The sequence below is a fragment of the Lactuca serriola genome, chromosome 2 (genome assembly GCF_051521515.1).
Source record: "Lactuca serriola cultivar US96UC23 chromosome 2, Lser_US96UC23_V15, whole genome shotgun sequence".
NCBI classification, from domain to species: domain Eukaryota; kingdom Viridiplantae; phylum Streptophyta; class Magnoliopsida; order Asterales; family Asteraceae; genus Lactuca; species Lactuca serriola.
This window is the reverse complement of record NC_136409.1, coordinates 176,590,241-176,615,831: the sequence shown is the minus strand read 5'-3', so window position 1 is coordinate 176,615,831 and position 25,591 is coordinate 176,590,241. Positions and strand designations below refer to the sequence as shown.

Sequence of the window (25,591 nt, the reverse complement as noted above, 5' to 3'; positions counted from 1 at the left end):
CCTCGATATGGGTCTTACTCCTAGGCCCAATAAATTTTCTTAATCCAAAGGCTCCATTTCAGATGGCCTAATAAAGCCCAAAACAGCAATGTCCAAAGAAGTAGCGCATCCAATACCCAAAAGATGTGAAGCACAATCAATGAGTACGCAGGATGTACTCAGCTATACGCTAAGCGTACACGATGCATGGCTTGTACAATGTGCGTACGAGCTTGTACGCCCAACATACTCACCCATTAAGCCATTTCTCCATTAAGCTCTTAATTGCTTATGTCCAAGGGTCCCAATCACAGATCTGAATCATATTCAACATATAGAACCATAAAGTCTCTAACTTGGTGGCTTTACATACCCCAAATGAACCCTAACTCGAAATTTAACACTCTACTTCCATTAAATGGACTCAAACTCACGCATGGGTGGGTTTCAACCCCAAAGGTGCTAACTTTAAGGCTTAGAAGTCTCAAAAACGTCAAAAGGGCAACTCATAACTTCCGGTATAGCATCAAGCCACCAAAACTCACTCATGGGACCCAAACTTAACCAAAATCAAGTTAAAAGTAGATCTAAGCTATAATAGAACAAGTTCAAAGCTTTATACCTCAAATAGGTGCCAAATGATGATGATGTTCTGGATCTTCAAGCTCTCACTCCTCCAATGAAGCTTCAAGATCATCCATTCCTTCAAAACACCCAAAATACACTCAAAAAGACCTTCCAAGCTCAAGAACACTCAATAATGGAGTTAGGATTTCGTGGAGGCTGTTTAAGGACAAGAGGGAGGCTGGTGGGAAAGATTTGTGGGACATAATGTTCTTTAAATAGTGCTCAAACCATAAATATTAGGGTTTTGGGGTCTGGATACATACGTCGCGCGTACCCACTCGTACGCCATGCATACGTGCATGGCTACTACATCCCTTTCTCACTAGTACACCCATCGTACATAAGGTGGTACACCCCGCATACGACACACCTTGAGTCAAATATGGTTAAGTCCAATGACTTCAAGGCCCAAATTCAGAATAAATAAATAACCAAATTAAATAAGTACCTTAGAACCATCGTGCGTTACACATCTAGTTTTCTCTTTTTATGTTTTTGACTACCGGATGGTTGTTTAGACTTCATCGCTACAAGTTCATTACTTTCAACTTTCAATATTCAACAAAATACAAAAAACATAATCTGATAATTTGATTTTAGCATCTGATAAATTTCAACAGAATTTCAACATTCAATCAAATAAACAATTTCAAATTTCAGATAATAATCACAATTTCAACATTCAATAGAATTTCAACATGCAATCATATAATCAGATTTCTGATTTCAACATGAATTTCAAATTAATTTCAAAATTCAATCAATAATCACATAAACAACATTCAATTTTAACTGAATTAGTGAATTCTAATTATGATTCAAGTTCAATTGTTCATCAATCATCATTCAATTATAAACTAATAAAACTATTAATCTGATTATCTGAAGGAATAATCGATTACCTGATATGAAGTTATGAACAATCAATCATCAATGCTTCTCTTCTGCTGCCTGCTGGACTGCTGCGATTCATCGATTTGATAATCGCAGATGCGCTAAGCCGCTAATAATCAATTAATCAATGATGATTGATGAATTCGCTGAAGCCTTCTGTTGCCGTTCTGTTGTGGACTAAGGAAAGATTTGGACTACATCTTACATGAGAAAAATGGGCTGCAATTGAATACACTAAAAAAATGGGCCCCTTAAAAAACCAGGCCCCTTACCACCGGCTATGTGTGGGTCCTACATGTATTTACCGATTACCATCTTTTGGTTTATAATTTGCAAACTACAATAGTTTTGTAATTACATTTTCAAATTACCATTGTCTAGAATTAAAAACAAAACAAAAAAACTCATGAGAAAGGAAAATACGATGCGTAACGTCCATATGTAGCAATGTCTACCATAAGCAATGAAACCGTTGGTATTATCATTAAAACTAGACATTGATTTATACTTGTCATTAATTAATCGAAGTGATTTACAGTATCCAAAAGATAATAAGTTTTAAATTATATTCATTTGTTAAAATTTGAAGAGGTTAAATACCCTCCTATTAAATATTTCTATTTATCTTCCTAATCATAAGATCATTATAAGTGTCAAAATCAAAAGATGAGAAAAAAAAATTATAGTTTTACATCCACTTTTAGTTCTCCTATTGACCAAGGGTTGATGAGATGTTTGGTAATATGTCAAGCTAATGAAGTCGTGTACCAGTGCCCTAAGAAGAAGTCTTTTCTAACTTTATACTCCACTTGGAGTTGTTTATACCATGACTCGTCCATCTGTTAGAAGTTAGAACATTAATATATTCTTTTGTTTTTTACATGGGTGATATTTCCGATTCATATCCAACATGGCTTTTGAGATTAGATGGGGTCGGGGGAGCAAACGCATGAAAAGAGTGAAAAAAGATATATGATGGTAAAAGATATAGCTTTCTTGGAAGTTGTGAAAACCATGAGTTATCCATGGAAGGACTTAATTTCAGATGGATGCGATCCATTCTTTGGCTCTTTAATTTGCAGCTTATGATGAGGAATGTTTTGCAATATAATTAAGCAACAAATTTAAAAAGTGAATGTGATTCATGCGAGCTCAAACTTGATGGGATGCAAGAACTAGAAGAGGTCACGAGTGATAATCGTGCCAAGTTGATTGATATTGAATGTAACGAAACTATGAAAGAGTTACTGATTGATAATTACTATGCAAAGTACTTTTTTAATTATCCAATTGCATTTCCTGTTATTTTCTAAATGATTTCCGTTCACTTACACACGAGTGTGAAATAAAATCAATTTGGGTCCTACATTATTCCAATATTCTAGAGGGGTATTCAAGTGAAAACACACTTTTCACAAAAGACAAAAAGAAACCAAATTATCCACTATATACCAACCCATCTTTGTCAAAGAGTTAGTTGTTATAATCAAAGCTAAAAGAAGACTAATCTATAGGTGGCTGCTTCTTGATGAAGGCTGTGGGCTATACAAAACCACAAGAGAGATGCTCCACATTAACAGCTAACCTCTCAAATTAACTCTTCTCCAATCCAACCACTTCCTTAATTATAAGCTAGGATGGAAGAGAGTCTTCCTCCTGGATTTAGGTTCCATCCAACTGATGAAGAACTTATCACTTTTTATCTCAGTCAAAAGGTTACTGATTCAAGTTTCACTTCCAAAGCAGTTGCTGAGGTTGATCTCAATAAATGCGAACCTTGGGACCTCCCAGGTATATAGTGTACACATGTTTGGGTATATATATATCTACTTTTTCCATTCATTTTTTCCCGAAATTAAATACTATGATTTTATTCCAAACCAAAACTAGCATGGTGCTAGATGGACGCTATTGGCGAACCACCAAAAGAAGGGTGGGAAAACAGAAATAAATAAGAGTACATGCAGCCCAAAATGAACCGAGGGCTGCTTGACTTGGAAAACAGCATCGATATTTATCTACTTCTTCAATTGATATGCCAGTTTTCTTTTTCTATATGGTTGGAAAAAGTAATGAGATTTTAATGTTTATTTTTGTTGTGTATATTATATACATGTATACAAATGAAAGCAAACTAGACTTATAATGAACATAAGTTCCGCAACTTACACAATTTTTTCGTTGATCTTATCATGCACATAAATGGATACATTGGTCTTTGATGTGCTTTATCATATGTACCAAATAGATAGACAGTTATATTAATTTTAAGTGACAAATTAATAAATTTGATTTAAAAATAAAAAAAGTACGTAATATCATGTAGGAGTTTTATTTTCAGTTCCGAGTCTCCGGATGGTTGCATTAGTTGCAAAGAAGATGAAAAATATAAAGATGTTAGGTTCTAATGTCTACTTTGTCTTATTTATTTATTTATTTACCTTTCACATTTTGATTGTACATGATGCTAGTCATTGGTGAGGGCACCTAATCTTTTTTACCTTCTATTTCATGATTCTATATGTTTCCAAGTTGTCTTTGTGTCGTTGGACAAACAACTATAAAAAAATAAAAATTAGTTTGATACTTTCAAATTAGTGTATGAACAAGTGAAAACCTAGTACGAGAAGTGATAATCAATCTAACAAGTTGTATATATGCAGCCAAAGCTTCTATGGGAGAAAAAGAATGGTATTTCTTCAGCATGAGAGATCGAAAATACCCAACAGGACTACGAACAAACCGTGCAACTGTGGCCGGTTATTGGAAAACAACAGGAAAAGACAAAGAAATCTTTCGTGGTGGAATCTTGGTTGGAATGAAGAAAACCCTAGTTTTTTACATGGGTAGAGCTCCTAAAGGTGAAAAAACTAACTGGGTAATGCATGAGTATAGACTTGAAACTACACATGCTTATAAACCTAATAAGGTACGTGCATGCATAACAAGTCATCCGTCGTTTTATATAAGTTTTCCTCAAATAATAATCATATCTCTGTCCATTTCTAACATCATGAAATTGTAAAAATAATAAAAATATGAACGCATATATATATATATATATATATATATATATATATATATATATATATATATATATATATATATATATATATATATATATATATATATATATATATATATATATATATATATATATATGTGATTGTTATGTTTGTTTTCTTTTAAGTGTAAAGAAAACAAGGGTAGGTTTAATTTGATGATTCTTATACCATCTTCTACAGGAGGAATGGGTGGTTTGCCGAATTTTTCAAAAAAGCACGACAGCTAAAAAACCAATGGGAACCACATCTTCACCTCAGTCAATGGATTCACCTTGTGATACCAACACGATGGCAAATGACTATGGTGATATCGAGCTTCCGAACTTAAACGGCATTGCAAATTTAAGTGGTAACAGTTCCCTTCATAATTACGGCATGGAGAACATGAACCTGGATATTAGTTTGGCGCACAGTCTTCCATTGCTTGCATGGCCATCGAGCATACTAAGTTCAAACCTTTCAATGAATGCGTTACTAATTAAAGCATTGCAACTTAGAAATTACCAACAAAGAGAAGCTGCAAATAATTTTGATTATCAATTCATGCCACAAGCGAACTCCAACTTTTTAGATGGGGCGAGTCCGAGCTTACAAGCGTCTTCCACTAGAAATTGTGAATCTTTGCAGCAGCAGGAACAACAGGAGCAACCATTTAACTTGGACTCCATGTGGTAATTAAGCTTTAATGGATAAGATTTGGGACTAACAATATATGATTCATCATGGGATTAGACGGAGGCTTTTGAAGGTAAAAAAGAAAACGGAAATAAACCTGTGTGGTTTGAATCGTTATGAAGTAGTATAAAGGTGGAATAAATTTAGGAAAGTCTCATTGTGATTATTGTATTCTTTTAAGCTAGCGTAGTTAAGTAGTTAATTGTTGGTTAATTACCTGGCATATATGTTGTATTTACATTCGGATGTGATCAATGTTAACTTTTGTTGGTGATTTTAGTGTCACCATGTCATTTTAAGTAAATGGAACTAATATGTGAGCTAAGGGTTTCATGATTTGTACTCTAATATATGTATGAGGTTGTGCGGAGTGCACACATGTATAAGATCGATTCAGAAGCCGGTTTGACGACTAGTCGGGGGTCCGGGGTTTCCAAAGGGGCAGCGCCCCTTTGGCGGGGTCTAGGGGCAACGCCCCAAAACCTCACCGAATTTTGCATGTGGGAACTTAATGGAAAAACTCAATTTCTTGAGGGTGATTATGGTAAAACTAACGAAACTCGTTAGTTTTGGTAACCCTAATCCGGATTAATATTACTGGCTTCCAATGCAACTAATGACGGCCCAATCCTAACGAAACCCTAATCGTGTTTAGTATATAAACGACTCTTCTTTTCCAGAAGGGGGTTACGTTCTTTTTAGCTCTCGTTTTTTCATCACACATTTACAGAACCCTTTAGCATAATAGCTTACGTTTTCTGTGCCTAGAAATGTAAGTGTCCGCTTGGATTATCCTAGGCTGAATTTCTTGTAACCCAGGCATAGGGTAGAAATATCAGTTCGGAAAGTGATATCACGATCCAAGCTAGTATCCAGATCTCCACCGCAAACCCTAATACTCCCAACAATCAAACTGATATTTACTGTTTCTGGAGATGGGTTACTCAATCCGCGAGATGACCACTAAGTTTGCCAAGTTGGAGAAGTTTGAAGGCGTCGATTTCAGGCGCTGGAAGAAAAATATGCACTTCATGCTGACCACTCTGAAAGCAGCATACGTGCTGACTAATCCAAGACCAGCAGAGCCTGCAGAAGGTGTTGTTGAGACGGCTGGAGAGACAAGAAAGAGACAGAAGTGGGACAATGATGACTACATCTGCAAAGGTCACATTCTGAACGGTATGTCTGATGCTTTATTAGATATCCATAGTGAAGCCTTGTGTGCCAAGGAGTTGTGGGATACCCTTGAACTGAAATACATTACTGAGGATGCTTCTAGCAAGAAGTTTCTGGTTAGTGACTTTAATAATTATAAGATGGAAGATTCAAGGTCTGTCACTGAACAGTACAATGAACTCCTTGGCATATATGGACAGTTTAAACTGCACAAAATGAATATGGATGAATCCATAGTTGTGTCCACTATCATTGACAAACTGCCTCCGTCCTGAAAAGACTTTAAACATAACTTGAAACATCAAAAGGAGGAACTGTCATTGGTTCAACTTGCTAGTCACATTTGTATCGAAGAATCTCTTTGTGCGAAGAAAAGTGACAAATCTGAAAAACCCAAAGGAAAAGTTGAACCTGGACAGCCCTCGGTTCATATGGTCGAAAACAAACCAAGGAACCAGAACCACAAAGGACATGGCAAACGCAAACAGGAACATGTCCCAACCAACTCTAACAAAAAGAGAAAGGATCTGGTTTGTTGGAGGTGCAATCAAGTCGGGCATTGCAAGCGTGATTGTCGTGTGAATTTAGGCAACAATGATGCTGGAAACAGTGGAGCCAATGGGAAAGTGAACGGGTCTTCAGCCCAAGTTAAAGGAGGTCAGTTTTTGACTAACTTTGATAATTCTAATCAGAATTATGTTTATTATGTTTCATTTATCCCTGAATCATTCTATGTGCAGGATGATGATGTTTCTTGGTGGATCGACTTCGGAGCAACTAACCATGTATGCAAGAATAAACGGATGTTTGAAACATTAACTCTGCTTGAAGATGGCTCGGTGCTGAAAATGGGAGACGATTCTTTTATTCCTATTTGTGGTTTAGGTGTCATGTGTCTTGAATTTACTTCTGGAAAGACAATTAGGTTATTTGATGTTTTGTCTGTTCCCAAGATTCGCAAGAATCTTGTTAGCTCTAGTTGTTTGAATTCTGATGGTTTTAAACAAGTTATTGAGTCGGATAAGTTTGTTTTGTCTAAGGGTGGAATGTTTGTTGGCTTTGGATATTTAAATAATAGAATGTTTTGTTTGAATATTATTAACAACTTATTACCTGTTCAGAATTATGCATTTGTATCTTCTGCTTCTAATGTTGATAAATCTATGCTTTGGCATGTAAGATTAGGTCATGTCAACTTTAGAAGGATGCATGAGATGTCAAAAGATGGATTAATTCCAGCCTTTGATATGACATCTGATAAATGTAAAACATGCATGCTTACAAAAGTGACAAAACAGCCATTTCCTAGTGTCACTAGAAATTCAGCTGTTTTGGAGCTTATACACAGTGACCTGTGTGATTTTCATTCCACTCTTTCTTTGGGGAATAAAAAGTATGTAGTTACCTTTATTGATGACTGCACTCGGTTTTGCTATGTGTATTTGTTGCACTCTAAGGATGAGGCCTTAGAAAAATTCAAAATATACAAAACCAAGGTGGAATTGCAATTGGGCATTCCAGTTAAATGTCTCAGGACTGATAGGGGAGGTGAATATATGGATCTCATATACTTCCAATCAGTGGGTATCATTCATGAGACCACGACACCTTACACGCCTCAACAGAATGGCATTGCTGAACGCAAAAATCGAGTTTTAAAGGAAATGGTAAACTCGATGTTGTCTTACTCGGGTTTGAGTGAAGGATTCTGGGAGAGGCCATGTTAACGGCCTGCTATTTGTTAAATATGGTTCCAAATAAATGGAACAAAATAGTCCCATGTGAACTTTGGTTCAAGAAAAAGACGAATTTGAGTTATTTTTGGGTTTGGGGATGTCGGGCAGTTGTAAAACTTACCGAGCCCAAAAAGAAAATTTTGGGAGAATGTGGAATTGATTGCATATTCATTGGATATGTTGAACATTCCAAGGCGTATAGGTTTTATGTAATAGAACCTAATGATTCGGTTTCAATTAACATTGTTATTGGATCGCGGGACGCAATTTTTGATGAGATGAGGTTTTCATCGATTCAAAGGCCTAAGGATCTGACTTTTGATGCTAATAAAGAGCAAAATTCAGAAAGTCAAGATGGTGGTGTCGTACAAGAACCACAAGATATTCGTAGAAGCAAAAGAGGCCAAATTGCTAAGAATTTCGGATCCGACTTCCAACTGTACTTGGTGGAAGGTTCAAGGGATGAAATTAATCTTGAATACTCTTATTGTTATAGTATTGAAGATGATCCTAAGACTTATCAAGAGGCCATGGAGTCTCATGATAGTGCCTTTTGGAAGGAAGCAATTGATGATGAAATGTCATCAATTCTTGAGAACAATACATGGGTGTTGTCTGATTTGCCTCCGGGTTCTAAACCTCTTGGTTGCAAATGGATTTTCAAAAAGAAGATGAATGTTAATGGGAATATTGACAAATTCAAAGCCTGGTTAGTCATTCAAGGTTTTAGACAAAAAGTCGGTATTGACTATTTTGATACGTATGCTCCAATTGCACGTATTTCTACTATTAGATTGTTGGTTGCCTTGGCAAGTATCCACAATCCGGTTATTCAGCAAATGGATGTGAAAACAGCCTTTTTAAATGGTGATCTTGATGAGGAAGTTTACATGAAACAACCAGAAGGTTTCATTATGCCCGGTAAAGAGCATATGGTTTGTAAACTTGTCAAATCTTTGTATGGGCTGAAACAAGCGCCTAAACAATGGCATCAAAAAATTGATGAGGTGATTTTGTCTTTTGGTTTAAAAAAAAAACCAGTGTGACAAATGTGTTTATAGTAGATTTGATGATGCTCCTAGAGCTGGAGTGATCATTTGCTTATATGTAGATGACATGTTGATTTTTGGTACCGACCAAAATCAAGTGGATGAAACAAAGAAATTGTTGTCATCCAAGTTTTCTATGAAATATTTAGGAGAGACAGGTGTAATTCTTGGAATAAGAATTAAGAGGATGAACAAAGGATTGGTAATTACTCAAAGTCATTATATTGAGAAAAGCGGTTTAATTTTACCGAGTGTTCTCCTGTTAGTACTCTTATGGACCCAAGTGTGAAATTAATGCCAAATAATGGTATTCCCATTTCACAATTGGAATACTCTAAGGCTATTGGTAGTTTGATGTATGCCATGACAAGTACCAGACCTGATATTGCGTTTGCTGTGGGTAAGTTGAGCAGGTACACTAGCAATCCTAGTGCTCAACATTGGCAAGAGGTGAATAGAGTGTTTAAGTATCTCAACGGAACCATGAATTATGGTTTGAGTTACTTGGGGAGTCCTTCGGTTTTAGAAGGTCATTCAGATGCAAGTTGCATTACCAACATGGAGGACTATTCATCAACTTCTAGTTGGGTATTCTTGCTTGGGGGAGGTGCCATTTCTTGGGCTTCCAAGAAGCAATCTTGCATTACAAACTCGACAATGAAATCTGAGTTTGTTGCGTTAGAAGCTGCTGGTAAAGAAGCAGAGTGGCTAAGGAATTTAGTCTATGAGATTCCTTTGTGGTCTAAACCGATAGCACCTATTTATATCCTTTGTGATAGTGCTGCCGCTTTGGCAAAGGCATATAGCCAGGTTTATAATGGCAAGTCTAGACACCTAGGTGTTAAACATAGTATGATTAGAGAACTAATCATGAATGGTGTGATTTCGGTTGAGTTTGTGAAATCGCAACATAATTTGGCAGATCACTTGACTAAAGGTCTGACAAGAGACTTAGTGCACAAGTCTGTAATCGGGATAGGATTAAAGTCCATTTAATTCTATAATGATGAGACACCTAATTCCCTCCTAATATAATGTTAGGAGTTGAATTCAATGTGGAAAGCTCATACTTATAGATTGGAACACATGAAGTATTCATCCCAGGTATGTGTTCGGTTCTGCAAGTTAGCCAGGTTGAAGTTTAACTTCTTAATAATTCCTTTGATAAATGTATGTGCAGATACATGGAAAGGAGTTACCTACGTGACTATGAAGTGTAGCCGCATTTCAAGAGGTTGTGGACTTGACCTTGACACGATCATGAGAGGATTGGGACACACGGCTTTATAATAGTGTCAAGTTGTATTATGCTAGAAATTCAATAAACTAGTATGTATTTTACTTTCTGGTATTCAAATGGGTTGATGGATTCAATTCTTAGAACACCCTGATTCTCGAGTATTTGCAAGTGTATGATACTAAGTGGAAATTCAATCGTTTCGATATTTCCATTATGTACTAGTTTGGTTTGTTTTGATAACGTTATGTTTGTTCAAGGGTTACACTAAAATGGGGGAGGATTGTTGGTGATTTTAGTGTCACCATATCATTTTAAGTAACTGGAACTAACATGTGAGCTAAGGGGATTCATGATTTGTACTCTAATATATGTACGGGGTTGTGCGGAGTGCACGCATGTATAAGATCGAGTCAGAAGCCGGTTCGATGACTAGTCGGGGGTCCAGGGGCAGCGCCCCTTTGGCGGGGTCTAGGGGTAGCGACCCCGCAGGGTTTGGGGCAACGCCCCAAAACCTCACTGAATTTTGCATGTGGGAACTTAATGAAAAAACTCAATTTCTTGAGGGTGATTATGGTAAAACTAACGAAACTCGTTAGTTTTGGTAACCCTAATCCGGATTAATATTACTGGCTTCTAATGCAACTAATGACGGCCCAACCCTAATGAAACCCTAATCGTGTTTAGTATATAAACGACTCTTCTTTTCCAGAAGGGGGTTACGTTCTTTTTAGCTTTCGTTTTTCATCACACATTCACAGAACCCTTTAGCATAATAGCTTACATTTTATGTGCCTAGAAACGTAAGTGTCCGCTTGGATTATCCTAGGCTGAATTTCTTGTAACCCAGTCATAGAGTAGAAATATCAGTTCAGAAAGTGATATCACGATCCAAGCTGGTATCCAGATCTCCACCGCAAACCCTAATATTCCCAACAACTTTTCAATTGTACAAATGAGTTTCATGACGGGAAAAAAAAAGGTGTAGCTCGCATCAAACCATTGGAATTAATTTGTGGTATTTAGGCATACGTTAAATGCTAGAGATTTTTTTTTTAATATGTTTATTTTTATTTTTTGTAAACGATGTTGTAGCTCTATGTATGTTGGCTATATGCCTGAAATTGGAAGTTATCTGGCATAAAATATAGGAAAGTTCTATTCCATATCATATATATATATATATATATATATATATATATATATATATATATATATATATATATATATATATATATATATATATATATATATATCAAAATGTTTGTAGATAGTACTTTTTAAGGACACTATCTTCTTGGTATCTCTGTCAACAAATAAATAACTATTTTGTGATTTATTTTCTAGCACTTTTTATCTTATTAAAGTATCTTATGTATTGTATTAAGCCTAATAGATAGCCTAATGTATTAGTGGTACTGGCCCATATGTAAAATGTATTTATTCTATTGTTCTCAATAAAATCTTTATGAGAAAATCAATTGTGAAACATGGTATCTGTAACATCCCAAAATTTAAGGCCAAAAATTTCATTTTAATTATATTATTACATAAAACCATCAGTATAAAAACATTGATAGTAACGTCTCATGTCACCAAGTGCCAGTAATCCAAAACATAGTATCATAAAACCATATCAGAGCATAATCCCCAAGGATCTCATGTGCGGGAAACATAGTGTGATGTGTTGCGATCGAGCCGACTCCTTTTCTTTGAAAACGAAGTACCTGAAACCAAAACTGAAAACCGTAAGCACAAAGCTTAGTGAGTTCCCCCATCATACTACATACCATACAATCATATAATAAACAACTAGGAGATACGGGCCTCGCCCACACTCATGGAGATACGGGCCTCGCCCACACTCCGCTAGCTGGGAGATACGGGCCTCGCCCACACTCCACTATCTCTGAGATACGGGCCTCGTCCACACTCAACTACTAATCCATAACATATAAGTATGTTCAATCATATAATGAACAGCTAGGAGATACGAGCCTCGCCCACACTCATGGAGATACAGGCCTCGCCCACACTCCGCTAGCTGGGAGATACGAACCTCGCCCACACTCTACTAGCTGGGAGATACGGGCCTCGCCCACACTCCACTATCTCTAAGATACGGGCCTCACCCACACTCAGCTACTATCACATATATCATAACACAACATACTATCAGACATACATGGGGTGTCCGAACTACCCTTCGGTCCTAACAACCGAACTTAGGGACTATTCCCCTCCTACTACCACTATCACAGATAACATATCATGCCAGCATATAACATATCAGGTAGTAGCAAACCTAGATGATATCACAAAGACAATCATATAACATACAACTCCTACTGGTGGGCCACCATTGTGGCCGTAGACCCACCGCTACTGGAAGGTAACTCACCTCACACTGCTGAAGTCCTGAAGACACAATCCCACACTTGCTGAAGTCCCGCAGACTCGACCCTAGCTGCTGGCTGACAGATCCCCAAACTGTCAACACCAAAGTAACTCCCAATTAATAATTAGGTCCCAATACATAACCATACGTACATTCTTTGGGTAATTACTACATTACCCCTAGCTTGGCTTATTCAAGCCCAAGGCCCAATCCGTAGGCCCAAAGTCAATTAGGAATCAAAGCCCAACACATGGCCCAAATTTCCAAATTGGGCCTAGGCCTATATATGGTCTCATTCTAAGGCCCAACATCATATAATCATTAAGGCCCAAACTATGGCCCATCTATGGCACAATTTTCCAAATTAGGCCCAAGCCCCTTACATGGGCCTTACCCTAGGCCCATTAAATTACTCTAGATCATTTGCTTGATCTTGGATAGTCCATTCAATAACCCAATCATCAAGGCCAAATAGAAAGGCCCAACAATAAACCCAAGTGAAATTAGGGTTTCACATAAAATGATGATCAGGGTTAAGTTTCCTACTTAACCCATTAAGGACTTAATCCATTAAGTCCAATATTGCTTAGATTAATTTCCACCAATGATTATTATTTAATATTTCAAGTTATTAATCAGTCTCGTGTGTCTCGATTAATTCCCCAAAATTAGGGTTTCATGGCATTAGGGTTTTCCAACTCAAATACTAGCCCATTATTAATTTGTTGGGCTTGTATGTCAATTAGGGCTTTATTGGGCCTATTAAGCCCACTAAAATATTATTAAGCCCATTAGGGTTTTATTGGGTCCATTAGAGTCCATTAAGCTTTATTGGGCCCATTTGAGCTTACAAGGCCAATTAGGGTTTCAAGCACCCCTCCCAAACGAATCAACTCACAAGGCAACCACACCATCAAAGCACACCGCCACCCGACACAGCGGCCGGTGGCGGCAGGAGGCGGCAGCCACCACCTCACGGTGGTGGTTTCGAATTTCTTTTCATTATTTTTCTTTCCGATTACATTTTACAATGAGCTCAAGAAATAACACACACATTCACTATACTAAAATAAACACACATATACAGGCGGCAGCCACCACCTCACAGTGGTGGCTATGGTGGCTTTTCTCGTAAACTCCGGCCAACACACACACACCAACTGAAACACATACATCTTCACATCCTTTACTCGGAAATAGAAACCAACCACCCACCTAGAGGTGAAGGGTTGCGGCAGCACCACATGAAGGTGGCAGCGGCCAAAACGTAGCAGAGAACCTCCGTATGGATCAACGGCGGTGTCAAAAAGAAGGGAAGAAGTACGGTGGCGTTCCGGCGTCGCTGCAGCGGCGAATACGGTTATAGCTACCAGTTTTGGTGGATCTTCTGACGAGAAGGTAATGACGTCCGACAATGGGCGCGTAACCCAGCAGCAGCAACCAAACCGACAGTGAACACAGTCGGTTCGTCGGTCTCCGGCAGCAGCGGTCCACGATTACGGAGTCCTGCAGTCACGGTGACGGTGGAAATGGATATGGCGTTCTCGCCAACGGAATGTAACAGCGGCGGTTCACAGCCTCAACGTCGGTGATGCAGCAGGCGGTTGATCTTGGTGATGCCATCGTCGGCTGTGGAGAGCTTCTAGGTGATGGCGGTGACCGGAGGTGAAGAGGGGTGTGGTGGCCGGTGGAAGACATAAGGGGGGTGACGGCTGGAGGGTTTATTAGGGTTAGGGTTATGGGTGAATTATATACCCGACACCCTTAAAAACATATTTCCATAATAACATAAATGGTCCCTCCCCATAGGATTCTTTCCACAGAAATCCCACAATTTACACTTTCAACCCTGGTTTTGGAAATCTTCTTCAAATTAGATCCAATAATTACCATTTAAACCCTCGGCATTAAAATCCTTTACACCTTAGGTACAAAATTTACTATACAGCCCCCAATATCTTAATTATGATATAATCAGCCCTTCCACCTCACTTCTTTTTAAAATAATTCTCAATAATTACCATGGAGCCCCTGTCTTCATAAATATTTATAAAATGAGTCCCAAACTCACGCTTTTAACCCCGACTTCTAAAAATGTGGCATTCAACTCCTCGAATCCAACACCCTGTATACATAATTATTTATTTTAGGCTACCATTCATTCATTAATTTATTTATTTATCTAATAAATAAACGGGGTATTACAGTATTAGATTCTAATTGATCATGGTATTCTTGTCGGCCTTATTTTTCTTTTTTCTCCATTCTATTTGTCGCTCTTCCCGCCATATATTATTCCTTTCTTTTGTCTTTGGCCATGACAGACAAAACAAAAGCCTTCACATGCACACATATCAAGTCTTACGTCCTTCTATTACTTGATTTAAATGAATTAAATTGTGATATTTAGCGTGAGCTTTTCCTCGCTCGCTGTTGTGCTTATGGAGTCCATGGTTTTCTTCATGGCACCACAAAACCTAAAGATGTTGCTAATTCAGATTGGGATAACCTGGACAATCTTGTCAAGTCTTGGCTCTATGGCACTATGACACAGTCTCTTCTCATAATGATTATTAATCCAAAATCCACAGCTCACTCAATCTAGGACGACCTTGAAACTCTTTTTCGAGACAATAAACACTCTCGTGCCATTGAGCTTGACAATGAGTTACGTTCCCTGGTCCAAGGTGACCACTCCATCACTGGGTACTGTCAGAAGATGAAAGCAATTGTTGATTTATTGGCAAACATTGAATCCCCTGTTCCTGAGAAAACCTTGGTGACCTACATGCTTAATGGTCTTTCTCCAAAATTTAAGAATATATCCATGCTTATACGACACAAAGACCCTCTTCGCACTTTCCTTGAAGCCCGATCCACCCTAGTATCAAAAGAGTTTCGTGTTAACATGAACCACACACCCTCACTATCCCACTATGATCATGGTTCCTTGCCAACTGTGCCACTCGCCAACAACACCATATTTGATAATAGGCGACCCCAAAATCAGCGTTCTCCTTCAAACTGGCGCACAGGTGATTCCTCCGATAATCATCTCTCTCAATCATCGTCTTCCGATGGTCGGTTTCCACCTGTAAAACCTTGGTCCCCCTATTTCTATCCATGGGCTGCCTATAGATAGCATGCTCCTCCCTCACGAGTTGTTCCATGCCTCCCCCCCCCCCCCCAAATCTTCAACCCTCATAGCATTCCCGCCAGCCACCATTTAATGGTCTCCTTAGGAAACACCGGCCTCTCAAGCTAGCTACAATGCTGCCCCATCAGCTTTCCACACAGTGGATGATCCCCCATCCATTCCACCACCATGGTAGTGGTTTCCACTTGTTCCTCAAGATCAGCTCATTGAGCTCCCCGTAGCCATCAATGTTAGGGTGCAAAGTCACGCTTGGATGTAGTTTGTGCTTACCCTCTTATATTGTGTAATGAGTTGTTTTTCCTATAAATAGGAAGTGAGTGACACTCATTTATGTAATGATCATTTTGGAGTGTTAGTTTTAGAAAGAGATACAGCAAATCCATTTGTACTCTTTCTATCAAAAACTAATGAGAGTTTAAACCCAAATTTATTTACTCCATGTGTTCATGATTTGTATGATGATTCACTAGATCTTTTATATTCCACATTTGTCATCATAATAAACACCACTACAATTGGTATCAGAGTGGGTGTTCTAGATTTGATTAAGAATTGATCCATGATGACATTCTAGATTTGGTGATTCTTCATTGTGTTTTGATCTTCGTGTTTAGAGAGTGTTTTATGTTCTAGAAATCGAATTATTCCTTGATTTGAATAATTCAATTTTCTCTCTATAGAATACTTGTTTGTGTCACTTTCTCTCTCTAGAATTTGGTTCATATTCACTTTCTCTCTCTAGATATCTCTTTGATTATCACTTTCTCTCTCTAGAAAAACTCAAGATCTTATAAATTGATTAAAGATGGTGGACTTGCCGTATGATTCTTGGGTTGTGATCGTTGAAGATGTCAAATACAAAGTCAATGAAAATCAATTTTATGGGTTAGTGTTAAGCGAGTTGATTTCATGAGGTAATATGGTTTCTTATGGAGGTTTGAAGGATGATCATGGAAGCTTGATATTTCAACCACTTTATAAGATTGAATTGTTGACTAAAACTGCCTTGTCCATATTAGTATGTAGTAGAAATTACAAAAAAATTGAGAAGAAAGAGATTTGTTTAATATGATATACATTTCTCTTATTGAAGACCCAGATGATATTCATGCTCTTAAGTTTGTTGAATTTCAAGACTATGGAGTTCAATGTGATGTTCTTGATGTCCTGGAAGTTCATGACAAGAAGCTTCAATTTGATTCTCATGAAGATGAAAAAGTTTTTTGCTCAAATGGAAATCAGACCGGTGTTATTTTGTGTTCTTGTGATTTGTTTGAAGGAATGATTCCTTATCGAAAGTTGTTAATCCAAGAAATTCACAAGTATCAAACTCCAAAAGATTTGATTCAAACTTGCAAAGTTGAAGTTGTCAAGAATTAGGGCTGACAATTTTCGACACGACCCGCGATACGACCCGCAACACGACACGAAATAAATGGGTTTAGATTGAGTTTTTCAACCCGCTAACCCATCAACCCGCTAACCCATCAACCCGCCAACCCGTTTATTAAACGGGTCATATATGGGTTTCTTAAAAAATAAACGGGTTGACCCGCCAACCCGTTTATATTTTTAATGAGAAAAAATTATTTTATTTTTAAATGTATTTATGTATCAAGTATTAATTTTTAATAAGTCTTATATAATATATACCATTGATTCATAGACCATTTGACTGTTTTAATATTTTGACTCGTGGTGGATGGCCTAAGGTCGTAAGTCGTAATCTATAAGGCTAAGTCCGTAACCATTTTGCCCAGTTACCCTAAATAATAATCTCAAAATCAAATCGTGTATGAGCGTATCTCCCTCTTCCAAACTTCCAGTCTCCCACAGTCCCACTCTCCCCCTCTGTTACGTTGTGATCGAAATTAGGTATCGAAATGGTGTTGGGGAATTGACTTTGTTTTTTGGGAGAAAAAAATGAGAATTGTGGCTATTACTTTAGCACTTGAATTATCTATGTTTGTATTAATGTTTAGTTTGAACATATTTCTACGAATGTTTTTAATTTTCATTTTGATGTTTAAGACTTAAGTGTCTAAAATTCGGATATGTTTGCATCAACCATCAAGAAGTTATTCATGTTTAATTGTCAATTTTATTTATAGAATCTGGCACACAACCCGCCAACCTGTGAACCCGTATAAATAAATGGGTTGGCGGGTCATATATGGGTTTATGTTCCAAATCTGCCAACCCGTGACCTGTATATTTAAATGGGTCGTGTTTGGGTTGACATATTTTGACCTGCCAACCCGCGACACGCCAACCCGAACACGACTCGATTGTCAGGCCTATCAAGAATGAAGTGGTTCTTGAAATCAAATATTCAAGATGCAAAAAGATGAGAAAGAAAAAGAAGAAGATTAAACGGAAGAACAAACAGGTTTACTCACAAAAATCGTCAAATGTTGTTGTGAATCCGAAATCCATGAAGCAAATTTGGGTTCCAAAACGACAATCTCCAAATGTTGTATTGAATTTGAAGTCAAAACCCAAAAGTGTTGATGGTTCTTATGAAGATATTCTTAGATCGTTAAAGAACACAAAAAACGAGATGTACAACACGCATCGTGGGTGGTATAATGTTCAAATTGGAGATTTTCTCGTTCCAACAAAAGAACCAAGATCTTCTAAATTTGACCGTTGCAAATGCAACTCGAAACGTCAAAACGGTATCACAAATTCTCAAATGAATTCCAAAACGTCTATGATTTCGATTCATATTTTGCGTTTTTCATTTTTGATCGATTTGTCTTATTGGATCAAATCCGTTTCTACGGCATTAATTGATCAAATTATTTTTGTTTAGATCAAAATCCCAAAAATCAAAATCAAATTCATTTTTTTTTTTCGAAACTCAATCAAATTTTGTTTTCGAAGCCCAAAATTCCAAATTAGTTCACTGCTCATTAAGCCCATACTTCGAAACTTTGTTTGTTCATTGATCCAATTTTCAAGCCCAAATGCATTATTAGTTCGATACTTTCTCTCAGATCGCATATACAGTTTTACGTTCATTCAATCTTATGTGTCGATGACCAATTTCGATGGTCAAATCTAAAATTCAAAATCGACTTTCAAACTTGATTCAAGTTGTTTGAAATTGGAGTCAGAAGTTCGATTATTTTACCAGTTCATGGAGTCGAATATCTTTGACATCAGGTCGAACAAAATCGTATTTGTTTGGAGTTGTGTTCGCATCTGGAAATGACGTTTGGGTCTAAGTTGAACGGTCGAAATTAATCGAGGAATCAAAATCGAATGGATTTGATTCGGATCGAGGGTTCCTTAACTGTTAAAAGCGAAGACTGTATTTGGGTTATTTTGATTTCGAATGGTTTGCTTGGGAACGAAATCGATTTTGTGTGGTAGTTTGATGTGAGTCTGGACATTTCAACATGTGATAGTTAATTTCGAATGGTTGACAATCGAATCCCTTATAGGTTTGACGATTCGAAGTTGGAGTAATGAAAGGGAAATCGACATCGATGGGTTAATTTTGGTTGAGGGACTGTTGATCAAGAATTTGATTTTGGTGTCCCTGTAATGAAATCGAAGAACGAAGAGTAATCTAATCAGTCGAATGGTTACAGGTCGAGGGTCTCCCACTTGTAAAAGCGAAGACAGAAAGATGTTGATGGTTGGAAATTCGATTTTGGAGTCGATGGGTTCGTTGATGAAGTATTATAGATGAAAAGCGAAGAACGAAGGACTGTGGTCGATGGTCGAGTGTTTGATAATGAATGGTAATAAAGTCGACTGGAAAATTGGTGTTTGATTCGAAGGGTTTGATATCGATGAACGAACACTTGAGACGAAAAGCGAAGGCTTGCGTACGGAAAAGCGAAGGGTTGATGTCAATTGCCGGCGAAGGGTTGCTTTTGATTTGATATATATGACCCTTTGTGCTTCATTTTTTCTGTTGAAGACTTGTACTTGAAAAGCGAATACGCTTCCTGTGAAACGAATTGGGAAGAAGAAAACAATCATTTTCATTTTGAGTCCCTCATCTATCAATGAAATGGCAATTATCACCCCCATTTGAATTGAAGTAAATGTTTGTGAAAGAACAATATTTCTCATTTAGTCCCTACAGTTTTGAAGACTTGGAAGAAAATACCCAACTTCAAAATTGGACTAACAAATATGAGAAATGGAGAAATTTACAGTTCAGACCCTATAGTTAATGCGACTTAACGCTTTATACCCAGTCCCCGCAGAAATGGAGATAATACTAACAACAATGACGATTGTTGAAATTAATAGTTTCTTTTCCTCTTTTCTGGACCATCAACCTTTTCATGCTCTACTTGATCATCTTTACTATATCTATGGTATCTAGATATCGATGCACAATTAAAGCCCTCATGCGTCGTCTCGTACTCTCTACAACAGTCTTAACTTAAGTGTCAAACTTTTGGACTTCTTAGCTGCTAGAGGTGCTGAAACTTGCACCCGTTCTTCATCTTCTATTGTTCCTTCAGTCCTAGTCTATGAGTTATAAAACCAACTCTCTATTCTTGCTCCTACTCAATTTGGGTCGTAAACTCAACCAACGATAAGTTCTTTAATTTGGCGATAATAACAGACCGAATGGTCACACTCTAATAACCTTCCAGTGGATAGTGCAACTAAATAGACTCTTGACACTAACACGTAAGAAACTTTCCTTCATGTTCTAATGTGTTACAATCACAACCTAACATGTAGGATTTCTGGCTACTGGCTACCCAGCCCTAACGAAGGTTGCAATCTTCTATCGATCACCTAAATCATCTCCTTCTACAATCTTTTGACTAAATTTGGTCGCCACACAGGACGTGGTTCATTGAACCAGATCAACTCACTTCATAAATTTGTATTAATCGGACTCGAATCTTATGACCACTAGGGTTTGTGTAACGTCTGTAGATTTGGGCTAGTCAATTTAGAGACAATAAATATTAAAAAGAACTTTTTGATAGAATATTATTTAGAATAAATAATCTTAACGAAGTTATATTATATGTCACAAGGATTTCGTACATATAAAGAACGCTGAAATCCGACTTATAACGAAGAAGTTATGACCCGTCAAAGTTTTGCGACAAAACCGACACGCCTCCGCATATCGTAAAAAGTGAATTCTTGACGAAATAATTTTTTGTCTTAGAGATCTAATTGAAATTCGTAGTATACTTTAAACCGAGAGCGTGCATATAGAGAATGTTCAAATCTGACTTCGTTTGAGGAAGTTATGACTTTTCTAAGATTTGGCATATCAGTATGCAGCCTGAAAATCGAATTTTAGATCGATCAATAATTGGCCGACACAACCTACGTGAGAATTGAAAATCTCTTTAATAGGAGCTCAACGATATAAAGACAGTCGAAAACGGACGTTGGATGACAAAGTTATGAATTTTTAACGGACTTTAACTGTCTAAGCCTGTTAAAATATAACTTTAAAAATAAAGTCAAAATTACCCAATGGAGTCTAAACAAAAGTTGTAGATCCCATCGATACCTATGTGTCGAGATAAAGAACGTTAAAAACGGAGCTCGTGTCCGAAAGTTACAAAATTTAGAAGATAATTTATGTTTAGGATTAACCAACGAATGACACGTGGCAAGATCTGGGCCACACCTTCCTCCCCACTGCTTGGAACGAGATTGCGACACCTAGACGGAGTACACCCAGAATAACTTGAAGTACGCCTAGCGTACTGCTGTTTTGGCGATTACGTCCAGCGTACACGGCTGCTGGCAGCCTATAAATAGAAGGCGTTTTCACTAATTTTTCTCACATCTTCTCATCCAGCTCTCTCCCAAACATACCCAAACCTTCTATTCTTTCCCTTAGCACCTCGTAGGAGTTAGAAGCGCGACCCAGGACACCGGAAAGCCCCGAGAAGAAGAGCTTTCAGCTCAGAAATTATGCCCGTACAGATCCCGGTTCCTCGCTAAACCCCCTTGTAAGTGAGTTATGTTTACCCTACTTTAAGTATAACTTATTTTTAAGTTCATTATCATTATTATGAACCTATGAACAATATTTATCAGTGATTCTAAGTCGTTATGTTGATTGATCTACTTACAATGATGACGTACAGGTTGTGATTTAGTGAGGTGTTTAAAGTGAAATTTCCAAACAGTATACTTCGTATAACAAACGGACCTTGCCTCCGATATGATCCTACCTAGTTGTTCCTTACATGATAGATCATGATGTAGACTTTGATTTAATGATGAATCTAGACTAATAATTAGTCGCAATAAATAATAGAATAAAACTTAGTGATAATAATACTAGGTTTCGTCAATGGAAAATACAGTTGCAAGAAGCGAAGCGTTGTCCAAATTTCGAGTTGTCACTTTAATAAGTGAGTACATAGTTACTTTCATCTTACACATAGATATAAAGTATTTAATATTAATACATGTTAGAAATTCGGGGTAATAAAGGCACTTGGATATTCTGAGAATTGTGATTCCACTTTCAAACCAAAGTATTTGGGTGGTACTCCCTAATCTTTGATTTGATAAGACTTAGAAGAGAAAAGAACAGAGAATGAAAATGTAAGAATTTCATGAGTACCAGAAAGCACAGGACTTGCAGTTGGATCAGGGGAAGTCACAAGGTTACCAAGGCACTAGTAATTGATTCTGTTTTGTTCATGTATGTCGTTACCATTGTTTCGGTAATGACTAAGCAGATGATTGTTATTCTGACCCTAGTGGTCATATCATATCGAATCCGACTAAGATATGTATTCTACGTGGTTGAGAGAACCAATTTCAATGTAGCATCTGACTTAAGCCAGAAGATTGAAGTGAAAGATAATCGAAGTGATCAATAGAAGTATCACAATCGTTGTTAGGATAAAAAGCTAGTAGCTAGAAGTGCTACATGCTATAATGTGATTTTATCACATTAGAACATGGAGGAACGTATATTCCATTCTGGAATTTGACTCTAAAAGACCTAATTCTAAGCATTGCATCATACGATGAGAGGTCATTAGGACATGACCCGTCGGTCTATTACGATAATCAAAGTAATGAACTTATCTTAAGTTAAGATTGTTTGAGTAGGAGCAGGAGTCTCCAATGAGGATCGAGTTTGTAAATCGAAGGTTACGATTGAAATACCAACATAGTATTAAGAGCGGGTGCAAGATTGAGTACCGATGGCAGTCAAGAAGTCCAAGAGTTAGAAACTCGTTAGAAAAGACATAAGAGTTACAGTTATTACCTAGGATGAAAAGATAACTAATGGAGTCAATATACAAGCCCTATTTTGTTGATGATTCTGGGACGTAATCATCCTAAGGGGGAGATAATTGTAACGCCCGCAGATTCGGGCTAGTCAATTTAGAGACAATAAGCGTTAAAATGACTTTTTGATAGAATATCATGTAGAATAAATAATCTTAACCAAGCTATATTATATGTCACGTGGATTCCGTACATATAAACAACACTGAAATCCGACTTATAACGAAGAAGTTATGACCCGTCGAAGCTTTGCGACAAAACCGGCACGGCTCCGCGTATCGTAAAAAGTGAATTTTTGACTAAATACTTTTATCCTTAGTGATCTAAACAAAAGTTGTAGTATATGTTAAACCAAGAGCATGCATATAGAGGAAGTCCAAATCTGACTTCATTTGAGGAAGTTAGGATTTTTCTAAGATTTGGCATAGCAGTATGCACCCCGGAAATCGAATTTTAGATCGATCAATTATTAGCTGACACAACCTACACGAGAATTGAATATCTCGTTACTAGGAACTCAACGATATAAATACAGTCGAAAACGGACGTCGGATGACAAAGTTATGAATTTTTAATGGACTTTAACTGTGTAAGCCTGTTAAAATATAACTTTAAAAATAAACTCAAAATTACCGAACGAAGTCTAAGCGAAAGTTGTAGATCCCGTCGCTACCTCCGTGTGGATATAAAGAACGTCAAAAACGGAGCTCGTATCCGAAAGTTATGAATTTTAGAAGATAATTAATGTTTAGAATTAACCAACGAGTGACACGTGGCAAGATCTGGGACACACCTGGACGGAGTACGCCCAGCGTAACTCGAAGTAAGCCTAGCTTACTGCTGTTTTGTCCATTACGTCCAGCGTACCAATGCGTACGCCCAGCGTACCAATGCTATCAGCCTATAAATAGAAGGCGTTTTCACTCATTTTCTTACATCTTCTCATCCAACTCTCTCCCAAACATACCCAAACCTTCTATTCTTTCCCAGAGCATCTCCTAGGTGTTAGAAGTGACATCCAGAGCGCTAGAAATCCCCGAGAAGAAGAGATTTCGGCTCATAAGTTACCCTACTTTAAATATAACTTATGTCTAAGTTCATTGTTGTTATTATGAACCTATAAACAAGATTTATCAGTGATTCCAAGTCGTTATACTGAATGATCTACTTACAGGGATGATGTCTAGGCGATGATTTAGTGGGGTGTTTAAAGTGAGATTTCCAAACAGTATACTTCGTATACCAAACGGACCCTACCTCCGATATGATCCTACCTGGTTGTTCCTTACTTGATAGATCATGAAGTAGACTTTGAGTTAATGATTAATCTAGACTAATAATTAGTCGCGATAAATAATATACTAAAACTTAGTGATAATAATACTAGGTTTCGTCAATGGAAAAGACAGTTGCGTGAAGCGAAGCGCTGTCCGAATTTCGAGTCATCACTTTAACAAGTGAGTGCATAGTTACTTTCATCTTACACATAGATATGAAGTATTTAATATTAATACATGCTATATGTGCTTATGTGTTCCCAATATCTATGCTAGATGAACGATTTATACATGTTTTACTTGATTTAAATTGTATACGTATTTTTATACCAATAAGAATATTAGGTAAAGATAGGAAGATGAATGATGAGAGATGAAAGATGATATAAATGAACATTGACAGCTACGCCACAACCTATAGGTGTTTTTAAACTACGTGTTCACCAGATGTACTCTAAAAATCTTGGAAGTTGCGCCTAAAAGATAATATTGGTAGTTGCGCCTAATAGAGAACATCATAATCCTGGCACCTGCGTGTAAAGGATAATATTGACAGTTGTGTCTATCAGATAACATTGGCAGCTGTGCCATTGACAGCTATGGAATTAGTGCCAATTAGGTAACCCTGGCAGCGATGGACTTCGTACCTATTCCTTAGGATAATCCTTAGGAATAAATATTGAGGAATAGATGATTCTTAAGGAAGATACTTAGGAATAAAGAAGATAATGAGGATGGGTAATTTGGTTAATTATTTGATGATTAAACATAATAATTATATTACTGTGGGCTGAAAACCCTATGTACTCACCAGGTTTCCCAACCTGACCCACTCAATTTATTTGTATCACAGGTGTCGATACGAAGCTATATTACACTGAGAGATTAGTGGAGATGTAAATCATTAGTGTAAATGAATGTAAAGTCTGTTTATGCTTATGTTTTTGTATTGACAATGACATCTCAATGTTTTAATATAAACATTCATTTCTTCATAAATGTTTTTATAATGTCTTTATCATGTTTTCTGGGAACAAATTCCACAATATTATTTTTTA

General features: G+C 37.3%; 1 protein-coding gene across 1 annotated transcript; it reads left to right on the top strand.

Moving 5' to 3' along the window:
- Positions 1 to 3,063: 3,063 nt before the first annotated feature.
- On the top strand, positions 3,064 to 5,576 carry NAC058 (NAC domain containing protein 58). The gene is made up of 3 exons (XM_079025459.1): positions 3,064 to 3,291; positions 4,164 to 4,429; positions 4,746 to 5,576. Exons 1-3 carry the CDS (start codon positions 3,138 to 3,140, stop codon positions 5,238 to 5,240), a joined length of 915 nt encoding a protein of 304 aa, XP_078881585.1. The 5' UTR covers positions 3,064 to 3,137; the 3' UTR covers positions 5,241 to 5,576.
- Positions 5,577 to 25,591: the final 20,015 nt, after the last annotated feature.